This window comes from Notamacropus eugenii, chromosome 6 (genome assembly GCF_028372415.1).
Source record: "Notamacropus eugenii isolate mMacEug1 chromosome 6, mMacEug1.pri_v2, whole genome shotgun sequence".
Taxonomy (NCBI): domain Eukaryota; kingdom Metazoa; phylum Chordata; class Mammalia; order Diprotodontia; family Macropodidae; genus Notamacropus; species Notamacropus eugenii.
Window position 1 is genome coordinate 196,203,299 of NC_092877.1, and position 22,909 is coordinate 196,226,207.

The following is a 22,909-nucleotide window of genomic DNA, read 5'->3' on the forward strand; positions in this document are numbered from 1 at the left end:
GCTAGTAAACGTCTGAGGCCTGGATTGGAAGTCAGTTCTTCCTGACTACAGGCCCTTGGCTCCATCCACCGTGCCACATCCCTGCCCCTCTTCTACTCGGATTCCCAGTTCCATTTCCTGGACTCTGGTTTCCTCTGCATTCTTGGGTCCTGGCTTGTTTATCTACAACGCCTGGGGAGGTTACAAGACTGGCCTAGTCACAGCTGGGATGGAGGTCGTTAAATCTGAGGTGCAGCCCCTGGTCTCAAGTCAGCCTGCAGATTTCTTCAGTCCTTAGACCCTCTCAGTCTGGGGAGGCGGCATTTTCTCCCCAACTTCTAAGGAGGGGAAAGGGTGGCACTGAGGAGGGCTGGAGAGGAGGGTGGACTCTAGTCCTACCCCTTCTTTTTCTCTGGTTCAGGCTGGGAGCACAAGAGCCAGGGGCTCATGGAGTGATGATGGGAGGGAGGGAGCCTGGGCTGCTCCACAGAATCCGAGGCTGTTCTGGGAATGACAGAGACCGAGCCAAGGTCTATGAAGCCGGGGATTTCCTCCAGGTCAGTTTCTTTCAGTTTTGGTCTCCCAACGTGTGCAGGCTCCTTCTGCCCAGTCACCAGTGACGTTTACTGTTTCCCACCCGCTATTGGCTGGCAGATCCTCCCGGAAGCCAATCAGAAGTGAGGGATTCGTCTCTGTGATCTGCAACTCCTGTTCCTGCGGAGCGCTCCCTGGGCGCTCTCCTTCTGTTGGGGACCCTGGCCCTGCCGGACACCTGGGCAGGTAAGGAGAGACTGGACGCGGCACCCAGGGGTAGCCGTGGGGCCGGGATGGGGGTCCCTACACGGAGCTCCTCGGACCCCAGCCCAGGGGTTTCCTTGGACCCGGCTCCTCTGGTCAGTGCGGTCCGGGAGGGGTGAGAGGGAGAAGCCGGAATCAGCCTGGACCGGGAGCCGCCGCCCCTGAGGGGCTTTGGGGGGGGTGTTTTTGTGTCGGTCCCTAAGGTCGGGGGGGGGTGTGTGTGAGTGATTCGGTAGGGGTGTGAGGTCAAGGGGAGGGAGAATGGGAGCCACAGTCCTGGGGGCGGTAAGGAGCGGAGCTGTCTGGGATCCCCCCGATACCCCCCCGGAACCCCCCAAGGGTGAACCAGGGGCAGCTTTGTTAAAGAGCTTCCCGGAGGATCGGGGTGGGGGGAGCAGGTGAGGACACGAGGTGGGGGCTGGGGGTGAGCAGTGTGGGGGACCCCGGACCCCGACCAGAGGTGGGGGCGGGGAGAGGGAGGCAGCGTCCAGGAGTAGCCCTGAGGCCTGGAGAACAAGGCGGGACGCGGGGGAGGGGGGGGCCGAGGCATCTCGGGATAGCGGGCTGGGGACACGGGGTCGAGGGTCACTCCCGGCCGTGGAAGGGTGCAGTCACCCCAGGCGTCCCCCGCCCTGACCCGGCCCCGTCCCCACGTCCCAGGCCCTCACTCCATGAGGTATTTCTACACCGCTGTGACCTGGCCCGGGCTCGGGGAGCCGCGGTTCCTCTCCGTGGGTTACATGGACGATCAGCAGTTCGTGCGCTTCGACTCGGACAGCCCGGGTCAGAGGCCGGAGCCGCGGGCGGCGTGGATGGAGCGGGTGAAGCAGGAGGACCCCGAGTACTGGGAGGGGCAGACGCGGATCGTCAGGGAGACAGCACAGACTTTCCGAGGGAGCCTGGAGACCCTGCGCGGCTACTTCAACCAGAGCGCAGGGGGTGCGTGACGGGGGCGTGGGCGGGGGAGCGGGTCCGCCCGGGGCCCCCTGGGGAGGGGGGAGGAGCCCCCCGGAGTGTGAGGGGCGGGGCCGGGGTCAGCCAGGGTCCGGCCTCCCTGACCTCGGGCGGGGTGGGGGCGGGGCAGGCGTCCACACCCTCCAGCTCCTGTACGGCTGCGAGGTGTCCCCCGACCTCACCTTCCAGCGAGGGTTTTACCAAGACGCCCACGACGGGCAGGACTACATCGCCCTGGACACCGAGACCCTGACCTGGACGGCGGCCGAGCCCCCCGCCGTGAGCACCAAGCGCAAGTGGGAGGCGGGGAGCTACGCGGAGAGAGAACGAAAGCCTATCTGGAGGAAGAGTGCGTGCTGTGGGTGAAGAAGTACCTGGAGATGGGGAAGGAGGCGCTGATGAGGGCAGGTAAGGCGGGGCCCGCCCCAGTGTGCGCGGCAGTCCAGGGCCCTGGGCGGCCCTTCTCCACCTCTGCTCAGCCCTGGGACCCCTTGTACTCCAGGACGTTCCCCTCCCCCCACCAGTCCTTGTGCCCTTAGAGGGAAGGGGGGAAGGGGAGCCTGGAAATGCCCCTGCCCTTTGGCTGCAGACCCACCCAAGTGTGCTCGGCACTCAAGGACCCCAACCCATCCTTCTCAGCCACTCCTCAGCTCGTCTGTGTCCCCCAACCCCAGGAACCCCTCGTACCCCATGGTTCAGATTGCGGGGTGTTCCTCCTGCCCTGACCTGCCATGTGCCCGACGAGGGGAAGGGGGAAAGGGGGCCTGGTGATGCCTCTGACCTTTGCCTCCAGACCCACCCTCTGCCCGAGTGACCCGCCACGCTGCCCCCCATGGGGAGGTGACTCTGACGTGCCGGGCCCATGACTTTTACCCTAAGGAGATCTCCCTGACTTGGCTGAGAGATGGGGAGGAACAGCCCCAGGACACGGAGTTCATTGAGACCAGGCCTGCAGGAGATGACACCTTCCAGAAGTGGGCAGCTGTGGATGTGACCTTGGGCCAGGAAGGGAGATACACCTGCCGAGTACAGCACGAGGGGCTGTCTGAGCCCCTCACCCTGCAGTGGGGTAAGGACAGTGAGGAGGGGCTGGGAAAAGGCCACCCCCACACCCCACAGGACTTGAGAGAGGGGGAGTTACTGGGGGAAGGTGGGGGAGGGGTTAGTGACTCAGGCCAGACAGGGATCAGGGCCTCTCACTTCCCTTTTCCATTTCAGAGCCAGAGTCCTCATTCACCTGGTACATTGTGGGGGGCATTGCTGCTGCCCTCCTCATCCTCATTGCGGTCATTGCTGGAGTTGGGATATGGGGAAGGAAGCATTCAGGTAGACTGCACTGGGAGAGGGGTCATTAGGGATCAGGCCAGCTTCCCCTGACCCAGCAGCCTGTCTCTCCGTCCTCAAGTCCTCTCCTTTTCATCTAAGGGACGGTTAGATGAGCCCTAAGAGTGTAGATGAACAAATCTGTGATTGGAAGCCATTTCTCTGGAGGATGCCTGGCAGGGCTGTCAACAGGCTGACTGAGTGCGGAATCTGCCTCAGACTCAGCTCAGACATGAACAGGTCCTGGGTGTCTCCCCAGCTAGGGGCTGTAGACCAGCTGTGGGAACCTCCAGGGGCAGGCCTGGAGGGGGGGAAGTGCCCATTTGGGGGCCCTTTCTCTGTTTCTCTTGGATCTAGAGGCTGGAGTGGTGTAGGGTATGGGGGGTGCAGTCTTGGTTATTTGTTGTGTCTTTAAGACAAATCTTGGAATTTCTGAGACCCTAGTGTGGTCTTCTCTCCTGGATTCTTCACTGGAAATTTGTTTTCTTTTCCAGGTATAAAAGGAGGTGATTATGTTCCAGCCGCAGGTAAGTGAAGGGTAGACATGGAGGGTAGAAAGAAGGGGCCAGCCCATGGTGCTGTGGGACTTGACCATGAGAAGGTAGAGGAAAGGCCTAGCCCAGTAGCCTTCCCTTGGTGTCCGCTCCCCTTCCCATACCCTGGTTCTGGAATGCATGTCTCTGACTGGGTTGTTTCCTTCCTTTGTCTCCAGGCAATGACAGTGCACAGGGGTCCGATGTTTCTCTCACAGCTAAAGGTGAGACTCTGGGGGGCTGGAAGGAGGGAGGGGCCAAGCAAAGAGGAGAACGGTCTGTGGGAGGTTGTGCTGAGGCTGGGCTGGGTGGTGAGGCCAGCCCTTCAGAATGATGACAGGTTGGAGGCCAGAGGGCACTTGGAGGATCCCCCTGAATCTGTCTTTCCTTCTTCAGCTTGAGAGAATTGCCTGGCATGGACCTGACAGAAAACCAGTCTGCAGTCCCCCTACTGTTCCTGGTGACCCCTGGCTTCTCTCCCCTGCACTGGCCCCTGCCATCCTTCCTGGACTCTACTGGCCCAAGCCCAGGACAGCCTCATCAGGGCCCTCACCCTGCTTTCTAAGGCCTCCCTCCCTCCTCCCTCCTGTGTCTCTGCTTTGGGAATGAGCCTCCTTCACATCTGATCCTGCCCTGACTTCTGGGGTCTCTGTCTGACCGCTAAAACAGCCTGATGAATCGCTGCTCTGCAGTCTGCAGCTTTTCTCCACAGTCTCAGTTCAGCTTCCCATTGGGTGGGGGATTGTGGGGGACAGGATGGCCACGTGGAGTGTTCTGGCCACATGAAGGGGGAAATAAATGAGAGTTTGGAGCTGAGAAGACTTTTATTTGCTCTGCCAAGTCTGGGAGTGCAGTTGGGGGCTGGGCCCAGAGGGGAAGGAGCCTGCGGGGAGGGACAGTATATGGTGAGAGGGCAGACATTTGTCTTTGATTTGTACTGCTTGGGGGTATGTGTGGATGTGGTCTATTGGGACTTGTTTCAGGGCTTCAGACAGAGCCCAGGCTGCGTACTCCTCCTGGCTCTGGAGCCATGCCCAGACAAGATGCTGGGTCACTAACCCATGGGCAGCCCACCTATAGGCTGCCCCTCAGCACTGACCTTCACAGAGGTCCAGTTCTCTCTGTTTTGTCATTTTCACTAGGGATATAAAAGCAGTATTTTCGTCCTGGGGACAGGAAGTCTTGTGAGAAGAGAGGACACATCTTCCATGGGGGCTCACTTTCCTCATTTGCAGCAGAAAATGGGTCTAAATTTCAAGGTGACTCAGTGGAGCCTCTGACTTACAGGCAAGAAGACCTGAGTTCAAATCCCATCTCAGTCACTTAATAGTTTTGTGACCCTGAGCAGGTCACTTAACCTCCCACCTCAGGAATAGGGGTGGGGGGGTGGGGGTCATCATGATAGCCCCTCCTCCCAGATCAACTGAGATCATAAATACAAAGGGCTTAGAAAGGCTTATGATGGAAATGAACGCTGTCTTTATTATTGCTTTCAAGCGCTGATTCCTGATTCTGCCGATTCCAGACATTTAATCATAATACTCTGAATGACTTTCATCCTTCAGAGCCCTAAGAATTCCTCCCAGTGTGGTCAGTCATTTATCTCCTAAGCAGTTACCCTCCTGCCACCTGGTGGATATTCGTGGTATTACAGGATTTAGAATTAGAGTATCCTCCCTTTAGAAATGATGAGCGTGAAGGGGGATGTGTGCCATCCTCTGACACTCCAGCCCCTGAAGCCTCCAGACTTCTTGGCGAGCTTGGGGACTTCCCAGGCTCATCAATGTGAGTCTGAAGAGGCCTCGAGGCCCTCGGGTCCAGCTGCTTAAGACAGTACCTATGGCCTGCCTGGCTCCAATCCCCAAATCCATTCCTCTGATCTCTAGGACTTTTCTATGAAAGTAAAACCTGCCTGATAACGTTGAGGTGCAGCTTCTGAAGCCCAGGCTAGGTCAGCCATGGGTGTTCAGAGAAGCTAGTCTGGGACACCCAGGGAAGGTGCCAGTGAGAAGGGGACTTCAGCTTCCAAGTAGAAGATGTATTTATCTGTATCAGATAAGCTGTGTACACTGACCCCCCGTGCAATCGATGAGAGTTTTCAGGGGACCTGTGAACTTGGATGGGAAGAAATGCATCTTTATTTTGACTAACTTCTTATTGAAATGTCATCATTCCTTTGACTATTAAATTTTCAAAAACCACACTAGTGTTCTGAGAAGACATTTATTAAAAGCTTCACCAGATGACACAAAAATTTAAAATGGCCTGATCTAGGCTATATCAGAATGATGAGGGAAATCCAACTGTGTGTAGGTACCTTTCAGCACTTTTTGTGCCTAAGAGCACATGTATACATACACTCATACCTATGAATACATATATGTGCATGACAGACAGTAACCACTAACCAATTAATTCATAGATAAGATTTATGAAACTGCCTGTAACCTTTGACCCAGCAATACTGCTACTAGACCTATTTGCAAAGATGATTGGGGGAAAAGGAAAAGAATCCATGTGGTCTATAATATTTATAGCCACTCTCTCTGTGGTGGCAACAAACTGGAAATCATAGGGATTCCCATTAATTGGGGCATGGCTGAACAAGTTGTGTTACATGGTTATTATAAAATAATACTGTGCTATAAGACATGATGAAAACATGGAAAGACTGGCAGGAAATAATGAGGAGCGAAATGGGCAGAACCTAGAGAATGTCACATACGTTCTCAGCAATACTGAAACAACTTTGAGTGACTAAGTCACTTTGACTACTATAAGCACCCAGATGAACTACAAAGGATCTGTGAAGGAAGGAGCTGTATGCATCCAGAGAAAGAATGGACAAATAGAAGCATACGAAGAATGATTTTACACACACACACACACACACACACACACATACACACACACACACACACTCTAACACACATACTTCTGTCTAATGGTATCCATCTCTAGGACTGGGGGAGGGGAAGAAAAAAAGGAAAAATTACATGGTAAGTTTATTATATGATAATTTACTAGGAATACCACGTTATACGTAATAGATTTGCAGTTCCATGGGTAATCTCTTTTTCTTCTATGTTATGGAAAATATTATTTTTATTTCACAAATTCAAAATAAAATACAGAAAATTACAGAAAAATCAGAGCTACAACTAGTTCCTCTCAACTTCAAGCTGGGCATCAGTGACTACACCACATGTGAGGCCACAGCTTTGGTGGTCTTGGGTTGTTCAGCTTGTCAGGAGCCCAGGTCACCAGGACCACTCTGAATGAGGATAAAGGGAGGAGATGAGAGGACAAAGAGGTCATAAGGGAAAGACCTGAGCCAAGAGGCCTGACTTTGGTCTTTGCATCCTTTCCAGTGATTCCCTGTACTCTCCTGGGGTCCTTGTTTTCAAAGGTATTCAGGATCTGGTCCCCTCCTCTTGTTAGGGACATGCTTAGCAACAGCTAGCTTAGGTTTAGATTCAATGCTGGGATGAAATGAGGCCCTCACAAATCACTGAACATTAAAGAAAGGAGGTTGACTTGCTCCTAAAACAGCAAGGATGTGCACCAAGGACATGGTGTGTTCATCCTTCATTGCCAAAGAAGACCATACTATCAGAGAAATAATGACATGACTTGCACTTGACTTTGTTTTGAGTGAGGGAGGACTGTGCAGGTCCCCAGACTCACTTCTCCTCCAGAGCCTTCTGAATCCAGTGACCAGATATTCATCAGCATAACTGGAAATGACCCAGGATGAGGTAATTGGGGTTAAGTGACTTGCCCAAGGTCACACAGCTGGTGAGTGTCAAGTGTCTGAGGTGAGATTTCAACTCAGGTCCTCCTGACTCCTGCACTGGTGCTCTAGCCACTGCACCAACTAGCTGTAACCAAGGAAATGATGACACTTTTCTGGATAGGGCTCCTCTCATGTCCAGGAGGAAACTTGTCTGGTCAACGGGACAGGGCAAGATGACTCCAAAGAAGCCACCATGTGGAAGAAGCCACAGCTCCTCGTGGATGGGACTTTAGGTGCCCTTAGGTCACCAGGAAGCTACTTCATGGGAGACAAAGGCCAATCAGATCCTAGGGACAGCTTTGTTGCCTTTTAGGGAAAACTAACCTTTTTTCTGGGGAAACCAGAAACCCCTGGTTCCATCCCACACCACTCCCCCCCAAACCCAGGGATCTTCTAAAAGACATTTCATCATTTTCTAATTTTCAGGATTTGATTGGACAATTATCCTGACCCAGGAAATACAAGAAATGAAGAAAAAATACCTTGCTTCAATAAAGAGTAACCAAAAGAAAAAGGAAAAAAAAAATGAGGAGGATGAAAAAAAGTAGAAATTCTAGACTTTCTCTTTCTCATTTGGATGAACTGAACCTCAAATCTTCATCTAGTACTGGTGTCAAATACAACTGAAACCACTTGAAAATGTAATTTGGAAATAGTTTACAAAATAAAGATGCAATAAAACATAAATAATGTTAATATGTGGTTTTCTAAGCCAATGTGCAGCCCAGGGATCCTTCCATAGAGAGTCTGGCAGGTAGCAACTGCTTATTTTTTTAATGTTTGTTTTATTTATTTTCAGGGTTCCACAATCACTACCATACAACCTAGGTTTTTTCTTTCCCTCCCTCCCCCTTCCTCCCATCCACCTCTCCCCACTCTCCCTGAGACAGAATACAAATTTAAATAGGCTCTACACATACATTCCTATTAAATTCATTTTCACCATAGTCATGTTGTATAGAAGAATTAAAATGAACAGGAGAAATCACATGACATACCAAAACATTATACAAAAGAAAATGATCTGCTACGATCTGTGATTGAATTCTATAGTTCTTTCTCTGGATGTGGAAGGCATTTTGCCTTAAAAGACCATTGGGAATTTTTCAAGTCCTTGCATTTCAATGAAGTTCTAAGTCTACCAGAAAAAATTCTTGCACACTGTGGTTGTTGCTGTGAACAAAGTTCTCCTGGTTCTGCTCCTTTCGCTCAGCATCAGATCATATAAGTCTTTCCAGGCCTCTCTGAAGTCTTCCTGTTCATCATTTCTTAAAGTGCAATAGCTTTGCATTACGTTTATATACCATAATTTATTCAGTCATACCCCAGTTGATGGGCATCCCCTTGATTTACAGTTTTTGGCCACCACAAAGAATGCTGATATAAATATTTTTGTACATGTGGGACCCTTTCCCATTTTTATGATCTCTTGGGGATACAGTCCTAGAAGTGATATTGCTGGGTCAAAGGGTATGCACATTTTTGTAGCTCTTTGGGCATAGTTCCATATTGCTCTTCAGAATGTTTGAATCAGCTCACAGCTCCACCAACAATGAATTAGTGTTCCAATTCTCCCACATCTTCTCCAACATTTATTATCTTCCTGTTCTGTCATGTTAGCCAATCTGATAGGTGTGATATGGTATCTTCAAGTTGTTTTGATTTGCATCTCTCTAATCAAAAGTGATTTAGAGCATTTTTTCATGACTATAGATATCTTTAATTTCTTCCTCTGAAAACTGCCTGTTCATATACCTTGACCATTTATCAATTGGGGAAAGACTTGTATTTTTGTACATTTGACTTAGTTGCAAAAATTCTTTCCCCGTTTTCTGCTCCCTTCCTAATCTTAGTTAAATTGGATTCAAAATTATCCAATTTGCACTTCATAATGCTTTCTATCTCTTCTTTAGTCAAAAATTCTTCCCTTCTCCATAAATCTGAAAAATACACTACTCTTTGCTTCACTTATTTCTTTATAGTATCACTCTTCATACCTAGATTATGTACGCATTTGGATTTTATTCTTGTGTATGGTGTCAGGCCTTGGTCTATGCCTAGTTTCTGCCACACTTTCATCCAGTTTTCGCAGAAATTTTTGTTGAACAGTGAGTTCTTATCCCAGAAACTGGGGTCCTTGGGTTGATCAAACAGTAAATGCTATATTTACTGCCTACTGTGTCCTGAGTACCTTGAGTACCTAGCATATTCTTTAATGTTCATGACAGAAGCCTTGCCATAATGCTTACACTCATAAAGTTTTCTCTTCAGTAGGAACAATCTGACGTTAGCTAAACCCTTAACGGAAGGCTTCCCATAATCACTATATTTATGAAATTTCTCAAATCTGAATTTTTAAATGTTCAATAAGCTGCCCTCTCCTGCTGAAGGCCTTCAGTTCATAACTTTTCAGCCAGTCTGCATTTCTGATGTTGTTTATCCTTTGTTCTTGAAGAGTACCATGACATCAAGGAACGTGATGCCAGGACTTGCAAGTGAATTTGGATTTAAGTGAGGGAGGGCTGTGCAATGCCACCAGCTTCACCTTCCCCTCTGGAGTCATCTGGCTCCTGGCAAGGTATAGATCAGGATGACTTCAGATGGCCCCTGAGTAATATGTACACGCAGGCTAAAGACTATCCCAAATCCATTACTTATAAAGCCTTTCTCCATTACGAATTCTCTAGTGGAGAAAAAGTTGTGAACTCTGGAAGAAAACATTCCCATCTTCATTACATTGATAAAATTTCCTCTCAGGAAAAATTTATCCTCTCAGGATAAATCCTATTATAAGAAAGAGGTTCTGGTTGGAAGGCTCCAATATGAACTTGTTGATTTTCATTTAATTCTTTGGTTTGGAGGAAGCTTTCCCAGATTGATGGCATTTATGAGTTTCCTTTCTATTCAGTTTAGAAAGATGGGTTTCCCACATTCATTAGGCTCATCAAGTTTCTCTGCAGAATAAAGTTTATGATATTCGGTAAAGTCTGGTTTAGATGTAGAAACTATCTCTCTATAGCAAATTTTATGACCTTTCCTTGGTTCTGAAGATAAAATGAAGCTCCCTGGTCCTGCATTGTATTTGGGAAGATCCTTTTCTAGATATACTCTGTATTGTAGTAAAAGCTTTGGTTCCAAACTGACACTTTGAACAGATTTATCACCTGCACAGTCCATCACTTTACTAGGAGTTTTCCTTTGGATGGCATTTCGTTGCTGAGAATTTTTGTTCTCCAAGCTCTGCTGCCTTTCTCCCCTGGCATCACAGTCCCAGCCTTCTCTCCAGCTGGAGACACAGAGACCATCCTTTGGGAATCTGTCCTGGAAGAACTGCTTCACAGAACTGTGCAGTTTGGGAGCTGACTTCCTGTTTTCACACCTAGTCTCCCAATCTGAAAAAAAGAAAGAAGATGGAAATGTCCCCAGTACATGCTACACACATGCTGTACACCTGGTCCTGCTTCTGTGCCTCTTCCAGAATTATTGTTCAATTTTAAAGAAAAGAATGAATCAGCCTTGACTTGTTGGCACAGTCACTTCCAGTCTAAACAAGGTTTCCCGTTGACACCACCATCTTGAGAGGGAGGATGAGGAGCAATTATAGTTTACAAGAGAAAACTGAGGCTCAGAACAAGTTCTGTGATTTACTCAAAGATAACCAAATAAGTAATACGTGAAACACAACACAATCTCAACCGTCATTTCTGTCCCTCTGGTCTTTCTGCCACACAGTGCTACTTCTACACAATGGAGGGGACATTTAAGTAGAAGCTGGGAGAACTTTGAGAGGATTCTGGCATTAAGTGGAAGGCTGATTGGACAGTCTCTGTTTCACTGCCAATTTCAGATTCTGATTCCCAATCTTCCTTATGTTTAGGATAATGAAAACAAGAACATTTGAGTCTGAATAACTCATTTTCTTTTCCATGTGTCTGCACACGAGGGAACTCAGTGTGTGACATTTAAAGACATAAGGGACTTGAGTACCTACATGTCTTATGAGACAAAGATTAAAATTAAACTTTGTCCTAAACAATATAAGGATAATGAATGGGGCAATAACCAAAGCTTTAAGTATGACTGGGAATCGTGATCTTTCCCTTTTATGGCCACCCTCCCTAATTAGCTTCTAATTAACAATTTGCATTTATTTTTCATTTACTATGACATATCTATCTATAGACATGCAATATATTGGCAGCTAGGTGACACAGTGGATAGAGCATGGGGCCTGGAGTCAGGAAGACCTGAGTTCAAACCTAGTCTCAGACACCTACTAGTGCATGATTTGAGTAAATCACCTGTTTGCCTCAGTTTCCTCAACTTTTGAATAATGGAGTTCAAATGAGATAACTGCAAAGTGCTTAGCACAGTACTTGGCTCCCAACAGATGCTACATAAATGCTATAACATGTCATGTCTCTCAATAGACTGTCAAATTTTTGAGGGCAAAAATAGCTTCAAATATTTTCTTTGTATGTTCAGCACAGAGAATGCTTAGCACATAGACTCTAAATACTTGAGTAATCAATCAGCATGTTTAAAATTTGGTATTCCAGTCTAATTCTGGCCTGTTTGTTTCACTATATAATTGCTTTTTTTTTAATATAACTGTATCTATTCCTATGGGGAAAAAAAGAACCCTATGGAATTTTGGTGTTACGTTTCATAAATTAATTTCATTAGAATTATGCTTCTTATTATGCTAATCTGACAAATCCACAAAAGTTAAATATGTTCCAGTTATTTAGTTGTTTTATTTCCGATCTCCACAATATGGCTGTCTTTATACAAGCCCCAAGAGGCCCAGGTAGGTCAGTTTACAAGAAACGGATGCTTTTTGTTACTCTGATGACAAGTTAAGTGTCCTTTCAGGCTAAAAGCCTTCCCACATTCATTACATTCATAAGGTCTTTCTCCAGTATGGATTATCTGATGTTTACTAAGAAGTCGTCTGAGGCGAAAAACCTTCCCACAGCCATTACATTCAAAAGGTTTTTCTCCACTATGAATTGTCTGATGTACAGTAAGATGTCCTCTCTGGCTAAAGGTTTTTCTGCATTCATTACATTTATGAGGCTTCTCTCCAGTATGAATCCTCTGATGTCGAGTAAGCTCTGTGCTCAGGTAGAAGACCTTTCCACGTTCCTTACATTCATAAGGTTTTTCTCCAGTATGGATCGTCTGATGTTTAGTGAGAAGACCTCTGAGGCGAAATACTTTCCCACAGTCATTACATTCATAAGGTTTTTCCCCAGTATGAATCGTCTGATGTACAGTAAGATGTCCTCTCTGGCTAAATGCCTTTCCACATTCATTACAGCTATGATGTTTCTCTCCAGTAGGAATCCTCTGATGTCGAGTAAGGTGTTCTCTTAGGCGGAAGGCCTTCCCACATTCCTTACAGTCATAAGGCTTCTCTCTAGTAGAATTCTCTGATGTCCAGGAAGGTATCCTCTCTGGCTGAAGGTCTTCCCACATTCATCACATTGATAATGCTTTTCTCCATTATGAATTTTCTGGTGACGAGGAAGCTGTGAATCCTGGAGGAAGGACTTAAAAAACTGATACGATTTCTTCTCAGGGTGAATTTTTGGATGGAAAGGAAGGGGTGACTTGTGGTTAAAAGGTTTCCCATGTTCACTATATTCAGAAGGTGTCTCTCCTTTGTGAACTTGCTGAATTTCATTTAATTTGATGGTTTTGGAGGAAGCCTTTCCAGAATGATGACATCTGGGAGTTTTCCCTCCGCTAACAACTTTCTGATGTGAACTGATGGTTGGGCTTAGGAAGATGGATTTCCCACGTTCATTAGGCTCATTAGGTTTCTCTCCAGAATAAAGTTTATGATATGCAATGAAGTCTGATTTAGATGTAGAAACTATCTCCCTAGAGTAAAGTTTATGACCTTTTCTTGGTTCTGAAGATAAAATGAAGGTCTCTGTGCCTGCATTGTATTTGGGAAGATTCTTTTCTAGAGATACTCTGTGTTGCACAAAAAGCTTTGGTTCCAAACTGATACTTTAGACAGATTTATCACCTGCACAGTTCATCACTTTACTAGGAGTTTTCCTTTGGATGGTATTTCCTTGCAGAGAATTTTTATTCTCTATGCTCTGCTGCCTTTCTATTCTGGCATCACAGTCCCAGTCTTCTCTCCAGCTGGAGACACAGAGACCATCCTTTGGGAATCTGTCCTGGAAGAACTACTTCACAGAAATGTGCAGTTTGGGAGGTGACTCCTTGTTTTCAGATGTAGTCTCCCAATCTGAAAAAAAGAAAGAAGAAAGAAGATGGAAATGTCCCCAGCACCCACTTGCTGTACACTTAGCCCTGGTTCTGTGCCTTTTGCAGAATTATTGTTCAATTTTAAAGAAGGGAATGAATCAGCCTTGACTTGTTGGCACAGTCACTTCCAGTCTAAACAAGGTTTCCCGTTGACACCACCATCTTGAGAGGGAGGATGAGGAGCAATTATAGTTTATAAGAGAAAACTGAGGCTCAGAACAAGTTCTGTGATTTGCTCAAAGAGAATCAAATAACTAATACCTAAAACACAACACGATCTCAACTGTCATTTCTGTCCCTCTGGTCTTTTTGCCACACAGTGCTGCTTCCACGCAGTGGAGGGGACATTTAGGTAGATGCCGGGTGGTTATCAGTTTGGGAGAACTTCGAGAGGATTCTGACATTAAGTGGAAGGCTGATTGGACAGTCTCTGTTTCACTGCCAATTTCAGATTCTGATTCCCAATCTTCCTTATGTTTAGGATAATGAAAACAAGAACATTTGAGTCGGAATATCACATTTTCCTTTCCATGTGTCTGCACACTAGGGAACTCAGGGTGTGACATTAAAGGACAAAAGGGACTTGGGGATCTACTTGTCTTATGAAACAAAGATTAAAATTTAACAGCTATAAAAGGCAGGATGTAAGGATGGAGAATGGGGTAAGTCAATATGCATTTTTAAGCATTTATTACATGCCATGCATTGTGTTAAGCACTGGGGATGTGAAGAAAGGCAAAAGACAGCTCCTGCCCTCCAGAAGCCCACAACTGAATAATGGGGGCTCCAACAAGTAAAGCACAAACTGAATAAACAAGATCTGGTTACGAGAGGGACGACACTAGAATTAAGATGAGTTGGGGAAATGTTTCCTGTAAGAGACAAGATCTTAGGGTTAGATGGAAAGAATCCAAGAGGTAGGGATGAAGAGGGAGAGGACTCCAAGGATGGGAGACAGCCAGAGAAAATACCCGAAGCCAATAGATGGAGGATCTTGTTTGTGGAACGCTAAGGAGATCATTGTCACTGGATCTGAGAGTGTGTGTAGGGGAAAGCATAAAAGTGTAAGAAGACTGAAAAGGTATGTTTAGGGGGTAAGGTAGGAAGAGCTTTACCAATCAAAAAAGAGGATTTCGGATCTGACCCTATCATGCCAACCTAATCTGTATGAGATACCACCTCTGAGCATCTTCCCCTCCCAGACTGATTCTTTTTTGTAAGGCAAACAAGGCCATCTTCTGACTCAATTCTAACCTAGCCTTTAATCACCAATGGACACTGCCTCAGACAAAGACCTGGGAAAGACTTTAGCTTAAAAAGGCCAAGTTCTCCCACTGCATCTTGGGTCGTTGGCAGTAGTCTTAATTTATGGCTTGCCCCTGTACTCTGAGGACTCTGGAGGAGTGAGGCTGATGACTTTGCACAGCTCTGCCTCACTTGAATCCAATCAGCCTCTTGATGTTAATTGTGGGGGAGGTAAAGAAGGGAGCAATGTACTGGAGCAGAAGGAGAGGATGAGATTGAGTGAGGAGGGGAATGGAATAAAGGAAGAGATCATGGTGCAGGATGTTAGAGAGATGTGAGATGAACAGATGGGAAGAAGAGGTGGCTTGTGGTGAATGGCCTTGACTGCTGACAGCATGGAGGGAGGCCCAAGGACGAGCTGTTGGGGTGAGTGGTGTGGAGAATCAATCAGGCATAAGTAGGACTGAGCTGATGCAGTGTGGGTCGATTAACATTGATGAAACACCTACTGTGTGCCAGGCACTGTGCTAAGATCTGAGGATATGAAAAGAGGCCAAAGACAGTTCCTGCCTTCGAGGAGCTTCCCATCTAATGGAGGAGGCAACGTACAAACAAGTCCAGACAAAGTCAGCTGTGGACAGGATAATGGGGAATGACCAAGAGGGAGGGCACTGAAAGGAAGAGGAGCCCAATAGAACATAGTAGGCCCAATCATAATGGCTGCACACCTTCCTGAAATCCCATTCAGTAACACATGAAGAGCAGCAAGGGATTCAGATGGAGGGAATCATCCAGGGCTGTGGTTGGACCAGGAGAAAAGGGATTCAAGAAAAGAAGAAAGTGCTGAACTATGTCAACAAGGGAGCAGGATCAAGAAGGAAAGAGAAGGGAGTCGGACCATTGCTAATAGCCCTAGAAGGTCCAGGGGGCAGAGGTCAACAGGCTCAGGAGCAATAAGGCCCAGGAAAAGTTGGAAGGAGATGTGATTTGGAATGACCTTCAAAGTCCTTGAATAAGCAAGTATACCTGTGAGTGAGGGTGAAAGGAAGGGTGTGACCAACCCTGGAGATAGTGGAGCTGAGGGAGGAACTGAGGAAGACTGGACCAACACATGCACTGTCATTCTTGGAAGAAGGGCAGGAGGAGGCAGAGGAGGAGACTATGAGGCAGGCATGAAAGTCACTGAGAAAGAGGGTTAGGGTTAGGGTTAGAGTTAGGGTTAGGGCTAGGGTTAGGGTTAGAATCGCATTTAGGGTTAGGGTTAGGGTTAGAGTGCATTTAGGGTTAGGGTTAAGCTTAGAGTTAGGGTTAGGGTTAAAATCGCATTTAGGGTGAGGTTTAGGGTTAGGGTTAGGGTTGAGGTTAGGGTTAGGGTTAGGATTAGAGTAAGGATTAGGGTTAGGGTTATGGTTATGGGTAGGGTTAGGGTTAGGCTTAGGCTTAAGGTTAGCGTTAGGGATAGGGTTAGGGTTAGGGTTAGGGTTAGGATTGGTGTTGGAGTTAGGGTTAAGGTTAGGGGTAGGGTTAAGTTTAGGGTTAGGGTTAGGGTGAGGGTGAGGGTGAGGGTTAGTGTTAGGCTTAGTGTTAGGGTTGAGGTTAGGGTTAGGGTTAGGGTTAGGATTGGGGTTGGGGTTAGGGTTAATATTAGTTTTAGGGTTAGGGTTAGGGTTAGGGAGAGAGTTAGGTTTAGCGTTAACGTTAGGATTAGGGTTGGGTTAGGGTTACGGTTAGTGTTAGGTTTAGGGTTGGGTTAGGGTTACAGTTAGGTTAGAGTTATGGTAAAGGTTAGGGTTAGGGTTAGGATTTACGGTTAGGGTTAGGGTTAGGGCCTTTAGGGTTAGGGTTAAGCTTAGAGTTAGGGTTAGGGTTAGGGTTAGGGTTAGCGTTAGGGTTAGGGTAAGGGTTAGGGTTAAAATCGCATTTAGGGTGAGGTTTGGGTTAGGGTTAGGGTTGAGGTTAGGGTTAGGGTTAGGATTAGAGTAAGGATTAGGGTTAGGGTTATGGTTATGGTTAGGGTTAGGGTTAGGCTTAGGCTTAAGGTTAGCGTTAGGGGTAGGTTTAGGGTTAGGGTTAGGGTTAGGATTGGTGTTGGGGTTAGGGTTAAGGTTAGGGGTAGGGTTAAGTTTGGGGTTAGGGTTAGGGTGAGGGTGAGGGTGAGGGTTAGGCTTAGTGTTAGGGTTGAGGTTAGGGTTAGGGTTAGGGTTAGGATTGGGGTTGGGGTTAGGGTTAATATTAGCTTTAGGGTTAGGGTTAGGGTTAGGGAGAGAGTTAGGTTTAGCGTTAACGTTAGGATTAGGGTTGGGTTGGGGTTACGGTTAGGTTAGAGTTATTGTAAAGGTTAGGGTTAGGGTTAGGATTTACGGTTAGGGTTAGGGTTAGGGCATTTAGGGTTAGGGTTAGGGTTAGGATTAGGGTTAGGGTTAGGGTTAGCGTTACGGTTAGGGTTAGGGTTGGAATCGAATGCATTTAGGGTTAGGGTTAGGGTTAGGGTTAGGGTTAGGGCCAGGGTTAGGGTTAGGGTTAAGGTAAGAGTGCATTTAGGGTTAGGTTTAGGGTTAGGGTTAGGGTTAGAGTTAGAGTTAGGGTTAGGGTTAGAATCGCATTTAGGGTTAGGGTTGGGGTTAAAGTTAGGGTTAGGGTTAGGGTTAGGGTTAGAGTGCATTTAGGGTTAGGGTTAAGCTTAGAGTTAGGGTTAGGATTAGGGTTAGGGTTAGCGTTAGGGTGAGGGTAAGGGTTAGGGTTAAAATCGCATTTAGGGTGAGGTTTAGGGTTAGGGTTAGGGTTGAGGTTAGGGTTAGGGTTAGGATTATAGTAAGGATTAGGGTTAGGGTTATGGTTATGGTTAGGGTAAGGGTTAGTGTTAAGCTTAAGGTTAGCGTTAGGGGTAGGGTTAGGGTTAGGGTTAGGGTTAGGATTGGTGTTGGAGTTAGGGTTAAGGTTAGGGGTAGGGTTAAGTTTAGGGTTAGGGTTAGGGTTAGGGTGAGGGTGAGGGTTAGTGTTAGGCTTCGTGTTAGGGTTGAGGTTAGGGTTAGGGTTAGGGTTAGGATTGGGGTTGGGGTTAGGGTTAATATTAGATTTAGGGTTAGGGAGAGAGTTAGGTTTAGTGTTAATGTTAGGATTAGGGGTAGTGTTAGGGTTAGGGTTAGTGTTAGGTTTAGGGTTGGGTTAGGGTTACGGTTAGGTTAGAGTTATGGTAAAGGTTAGGGTTAGGGTTAGGATTTACGGTTAGGGTTAGGGCATTTAGGGTTAGGGTTAGGGTTAGGATTAGGGTTAGGGTTAGGGTTTCGGTTAGCGTTACGGTTAGGGTTAGAGTGCATTTAGGGTTAGTGTTGGGGTTAAAGTGAGGGTTAGGGTTAGGGTTAGAGTGCATTTAGGGTTAGGGTTAAGCTTAGAGTTAGGGTTAGGTTTAGGGTTAAGGTTAGCGTTAGGGTTAGGGTAAGGGTTAGGGTTAAAATCGCATTTAGGGTGATTTTTAGGGTTAGGGTTGAGGTTAGGGTTAGGGTTAGGATTAGAGTAAGGATTAGGTTTAGGGTTATGGTTATGGTTAGGGTTAGGGTTAGGGTTCGGATTGGTGTTGGGGTTAGGGTTAAGGTTAGGGGTAGGGTTAAGTTTAGGGTTAGGGTTAGGGTGAGGGTGAGGGTTAGTGTTGGGCTTAGTGTTAGGGTTGAGGTTAGGGTTAGGGTTAGGGTTAGGATTGGGGTTGGGGTTAGGGTTAATATTAGCTTTAGGGTTAGGGTTAGGGTTAGGGAGAGAGTTAGGTTTAGCGTTAACGTTAGGATTAGGGTTAGGGTTAGGGTTAGGGTTAGTGTTACGGTTAGGGTTCGGGTGTGGAATCGAATGCATTTAGGGTTAGGGTTAGGGTTAGGGTTAGGGTAAGGGTTAAAATCGCATTTAAGGTGAGGTTTAGGGTTAGGGTTGAAGTTAGGGTTAGGGTTAGGATTAGAGTAAGGATTAGGGTTAGGGTTATGGTTATGGTTAGGGTAAGGGTTAGTGTTAGGGTTAAGGTTAGCGTTAGGGGTAGGGTTAAGGTTAGGGTTAGGGTTAGGGTTAGGATTGGTGTTGAAGTTAGGGTTAAGGTTAGGTGTAGGGTTAAGTTTAGGTTTAGGGTTAGGGTGAGGGTGAGGGTTAGTGTTAGGTTTAGGGTTAGGGTTGAGGTTAGGGTTAGGGTTAGGGGTAGGATTGGGGTTGTGGTTAGGGTTAATATTATCTTTAGGGTTAGGGTTAGGGTTATGGAGAGAGTTAGGTTTAGCGTTAACGTTAGGATTAGGGGTAGTGTTAGGGTTAGGGTTAGTGTTAGGTTTAGGGGTGGGTTAGGGTTACGGTTAGGTTAGACTTATGGTAAAGGTTAGGGTTAGGGTTAGGATTTACGGTTAGGGTTAGGGTTAGAGCATTTAGGGTTATGGTTAGGGTTAGGATTAGGGTTAGGGTTCGGGTTAGGGTTAGGGTTAGCGTTACGGTTAGGGTTAGGGTTGGAATGGAATGCATTTAGATTTAGGGTTAGGGTTAGGGTTAGGGTTAGGGCCAGGGTTAGGGTTAGGGTTAAGGTTAGAGTGCATTTAGGGTTAGGTTTAGGGTTAGGGTTAGGGTTAAAATTAGGGTTAGGGTTAGGATTAGAGTGCATTTAGGGTTAGGGTTAAGCTTAGAGTTAGGGTTAGGGTTAGGGTTAGGGTTACCGTTAGGGTTAGTGTAAGGGTTAGGGTTAAAATCGCATTTAGGGTGAGGTTTAGGGTTAGGGTTAGGATTAGAGTAAGGATTAGGGTTAGGGTTATGGTTAGGGTTAGGGTTAGGGTTAGGGTAAGGGTTAAAATCGCATTTAAGGTGAGGTTTAGGGTTAGGGTTGAAGTTAGGGTTAGGGTTAGGATTAGAGTAAGGATTAGGGTTAGGGTTATGGTTATGGTTAGGGTAAGGGTTAGTTTTAGGGTTAAGGTTAGCGTTAGGGGGAGGGTTAGGGTTAGGGTTAGGGTTAGGGTTAGGATTGGTGTTGGAGTTATGGTTAAGGTTAGGTGTAGGATTAAGTTTAGGGTTGGGGTTAGGGTGAGGGTGAGGGTTAGTGTTAGTGTTAGGGTTAGGGTTGAGGTTAGGGTTAGGGTTAGGGTTAGGATTGGGGTTGTGGTTAGGGTTAATATTATCTTTAGGGTTAGGGTTAGGGTTATGGAGAGAGTTAGGTTTAGCGTTAACGTTAGGATTAGGGGTAGTGTTAGGGTTAGGGTTAGTGTTAGGTTTAGGGGTGGGTTAGGGTTACGGTTAGGTTAGAGTTATGATAAACGTTAGGGTTAGGGTTAGGATTTACGGTTAGGGTTAGGGTTAGGGCATTTACGGTTAGGGTTAGGGTTAGGATTAGGGTTAGGGTTCGGGTTAGGGTTAGGGTTAGGGTTCGGGTTAGGGTTAGGGTTAGCGTTACGGTTAGGGTTAGGGTTGGAATTGAATGCATTTAGGGTTAGGGTTAGGGTTAGGGTTAGGGTTAGGGCCAGGGTTAGGGTTAGGGTTAAGGTTAGAGTGCATTTAGGGTTAGGTTTAGGGTTAGGGTTTGGGTTAGAGGTAGGGTTAGGGTTAGGGTTAGAGTGCATTTAGGGTTAGGGTTAAGCTTAGAGTTAGAGTTAGGGTTAGGGTTAGGGTTAGCGTTAGGGTTAGGGTAAGGGTTAGGGTTAAAATCGCATTTAGGGTGAGGTTTAGGGTTAGGGTTAGGATTAGAGTAAGGATTAGGGTTAGGGTTATGGTTATGGTTAGGGTTAGGGTTAGGGTTAGGCTTAAGGTTAGCTTTAGGGTTAGGGTAAGGGTTAGGGTTAGGATTGGTGTTGGGGTTAGGGTTAAGGTTAGGGGTAGGGTTAAGTTTAGGGTTAGGGTTAGGGTGAGGGTGAGGGTTAGTGTTAGGCTTAGTGTTAGGGTTGAGGTTAGGGTTCGGGTTAGGGTTAGGATTGGGGTTGGGGTTAGGGTTAATATTATCTTTAGGGTTAGGGTTAGGGTTAGGGAGAGAGTTAGGTTTAGCGTTAACGTTAGGATTAGGGGTAGTGTTAGGGTTAGGGTTAGTGTTAGGTTTAGGGTTGGGTTAGGGTTACGGTTAGGTTAGAGTTATGGTAAAGGTTAGGGTTAGGGTTAGGATTTACAATTATGGTTAGGGTTAGGGCATTTAGGGTTAGGGTTAGGGTTAGGATTAGGGTTAGGGTTAGGGTTAGGGTTAGTGTTACGGTTAGGGTTCGGGTTGGAATCGAATGCATTTAGGGTTAGGGTTAGGGTTAGGGTTAGGGTAAGGGTTAAAATCGCATTTAGGGTGAGGTTTAGGGTTAGGGTTGAAGTTAGGGTTAGGGTTAGGATTAGAGTAAGGATTAGGGTTAGGGTTATGGTTATGGTTAGGGTAAGGGTTAGTGTTAGGGTTAAGGTTAGCATTAGGGGTAGGGTTAGGGTTAGGGTTAGGGTTAGGGTTAGGATTGGTGTTGGAGTTAGGGTTAAGGTTAGGTTTAGGGTTAAGTTTATGGTTAGGGTTAGGGTGAGGGTGAGGGTTAGTGTTAGGGTTAGGGTTAGGGTTGAGGTTAGGGTTAGGGTTAGGGTTAGGATTGGGGTTGTGGTTAGCGTTAATATTATCTTTAGGGTTAGGGTTAGGGTTATGGAGAGAGTTAGGTTTAGCGTTAACGTTAGGATTAGGGGTAGTGTTAGGGTTAGGGTTAGTGTTAGGTTTAGGGGTGGGTTAGGGTTACGGTTAGGTTAGAGTTATGGTAAAGGTTAGGGTTAGGGTTAGGGCATTTAGGGTTAGGGTTAGGGTTAGGATTAGGGTTAGGGTTAGGGTTAGGGTTAGGGTTAGCATTACGGATAGGGTTAGGGTTGGAATCGAATGCATTTAGGGTTAGGGTTAGGGTTAGGGCCAGGGTTAGGGTTAGGGTTAAGGTTAGAGTGAATTTAGGGTTAGGTTTAGGGTTAGGGTTAGGGTTAGAGTTAGGGTTAGGGTTAGGGTTAGAGTGCATTTAGGGTTAGGGTTATTTGGTTATAAGCTTAGAGTTAGGGTTAGGGTTAGGGTTAGGGTTAGCGTTAGGGTTAGGGTAAGGGTTAGGGTTAAAATCACATTTAGGGTGAGGTTTAGGGTTAGGGTTAGGATTAGAGTAAGGATTAGGGTTAGGGTTATGGTTATGGTTAGGGTTAGGGTTAGGGTTAGGCTTAAGGTTAGCTTTAGGGTTAGGGTAAGGGTTAGGGTTAGGATTGGTGTTGGGGTTAGGGTTAAGGTTAGGGGTAGGGTTAAGTTTAGGGTTAGGGTTAGGGTGAGGGTGAGGGTTAGTGTTAGGCTTAGTGTTAGGGTTGAGGTTAGGGTTCGGGTTAGGGTTAGGATTGGGGTTGGGGTTAGGGTTAATATTATCTTTAGGGTTAGGGTTAGGGTTAGGGAGAGAGTTAGGTTTAGCGTTAACGTTAGGATTAGGGGTAGTGTTAGGGTTAGGGTTAGTGTTAGGTTTAGGGTTGGGTTAGGGTTACGGTTAGGTTAGAGTTATGGTAAAGGTTAGGGTTAGGGTTAGGATTTACAATTATGGTTAGGGTTAGGGCATTTAGGGTTAGGGTTAGGGTTAGGATTAGGGTTAGGGTTAGGGTTAGGGTTAGTGTTACGGTTAGGGTTCGGGTTGGAATCGAATGCATTTAGGGTTAGGGTTAGGGTTAGGGTTAGGGTAAGGGTTAAAATCGCATTTAGGGTGAGGTTTAGGGTTAGGGTTGAAGTTAGGGTTAGGGTTAGGATTAGAGTAAGGATTAGGGTTAGGGTTATGGTTATGGTTAGGGTAAGGGTTAGTGTTAGGGTTAAGGTTAGCATTAGGGGTAGGGTTAGGGTTAGGGGTTAGGGTTAGGGTTAGGATTGGTGTTGGAGTTAGGGTTAAGGTTAGGTTTAGGGTTAAGTTTATGGTTAGGGTTAGGGTGAGGGTGAGGGTTAGTGTTAGGGTTAGGGTTAGGGTTGAGGTTAGGGTTAGGGTTAGGGTTAGGATTGGGGTTGTGGTTAGCGTTAATATTATCTTTAGGGTTAGGG

General features: G+C 46.5%; 1 protein-coding gene and 1 pseudogene across 1 annotated transcript in view; one reads left to right on the forward strand and one right to left on the reverse strand.

Moving 5' to 3' along the window:
• The first annotated feature begins 635 nt into the window (after positions 1-635).
• LOC140512558 (BOLA class I histocompatibility antigen, alpha chain BL3-7-like) lies at positions 636-4,398 on the forward strand (annotated as a pseudogene).
• Positions 4,399-12,123: 7,725 nt separating this feature from the next.
• The window catches only part of LOC140511159 (uncharacterized), a 43,988-nt gene continuing 33,202 nt past the window's right edge, over positions 12,124-22,909 (reverse strand). Inside the window, exon 2 of the mRNA XM_072620176.1 lies at positions 12,124-13,651. Coding sequence (XP_072476277.1) covers positions 12,199-12,864 — 666 coding nt within the window. The 5' untranslated portion in view covers positions 12,865-13,651 and the 3' untranslated portion in view covers positions 12,124-12,198. The remainder of the gene's footprint in view (positions 13,652-22,909) is intronic.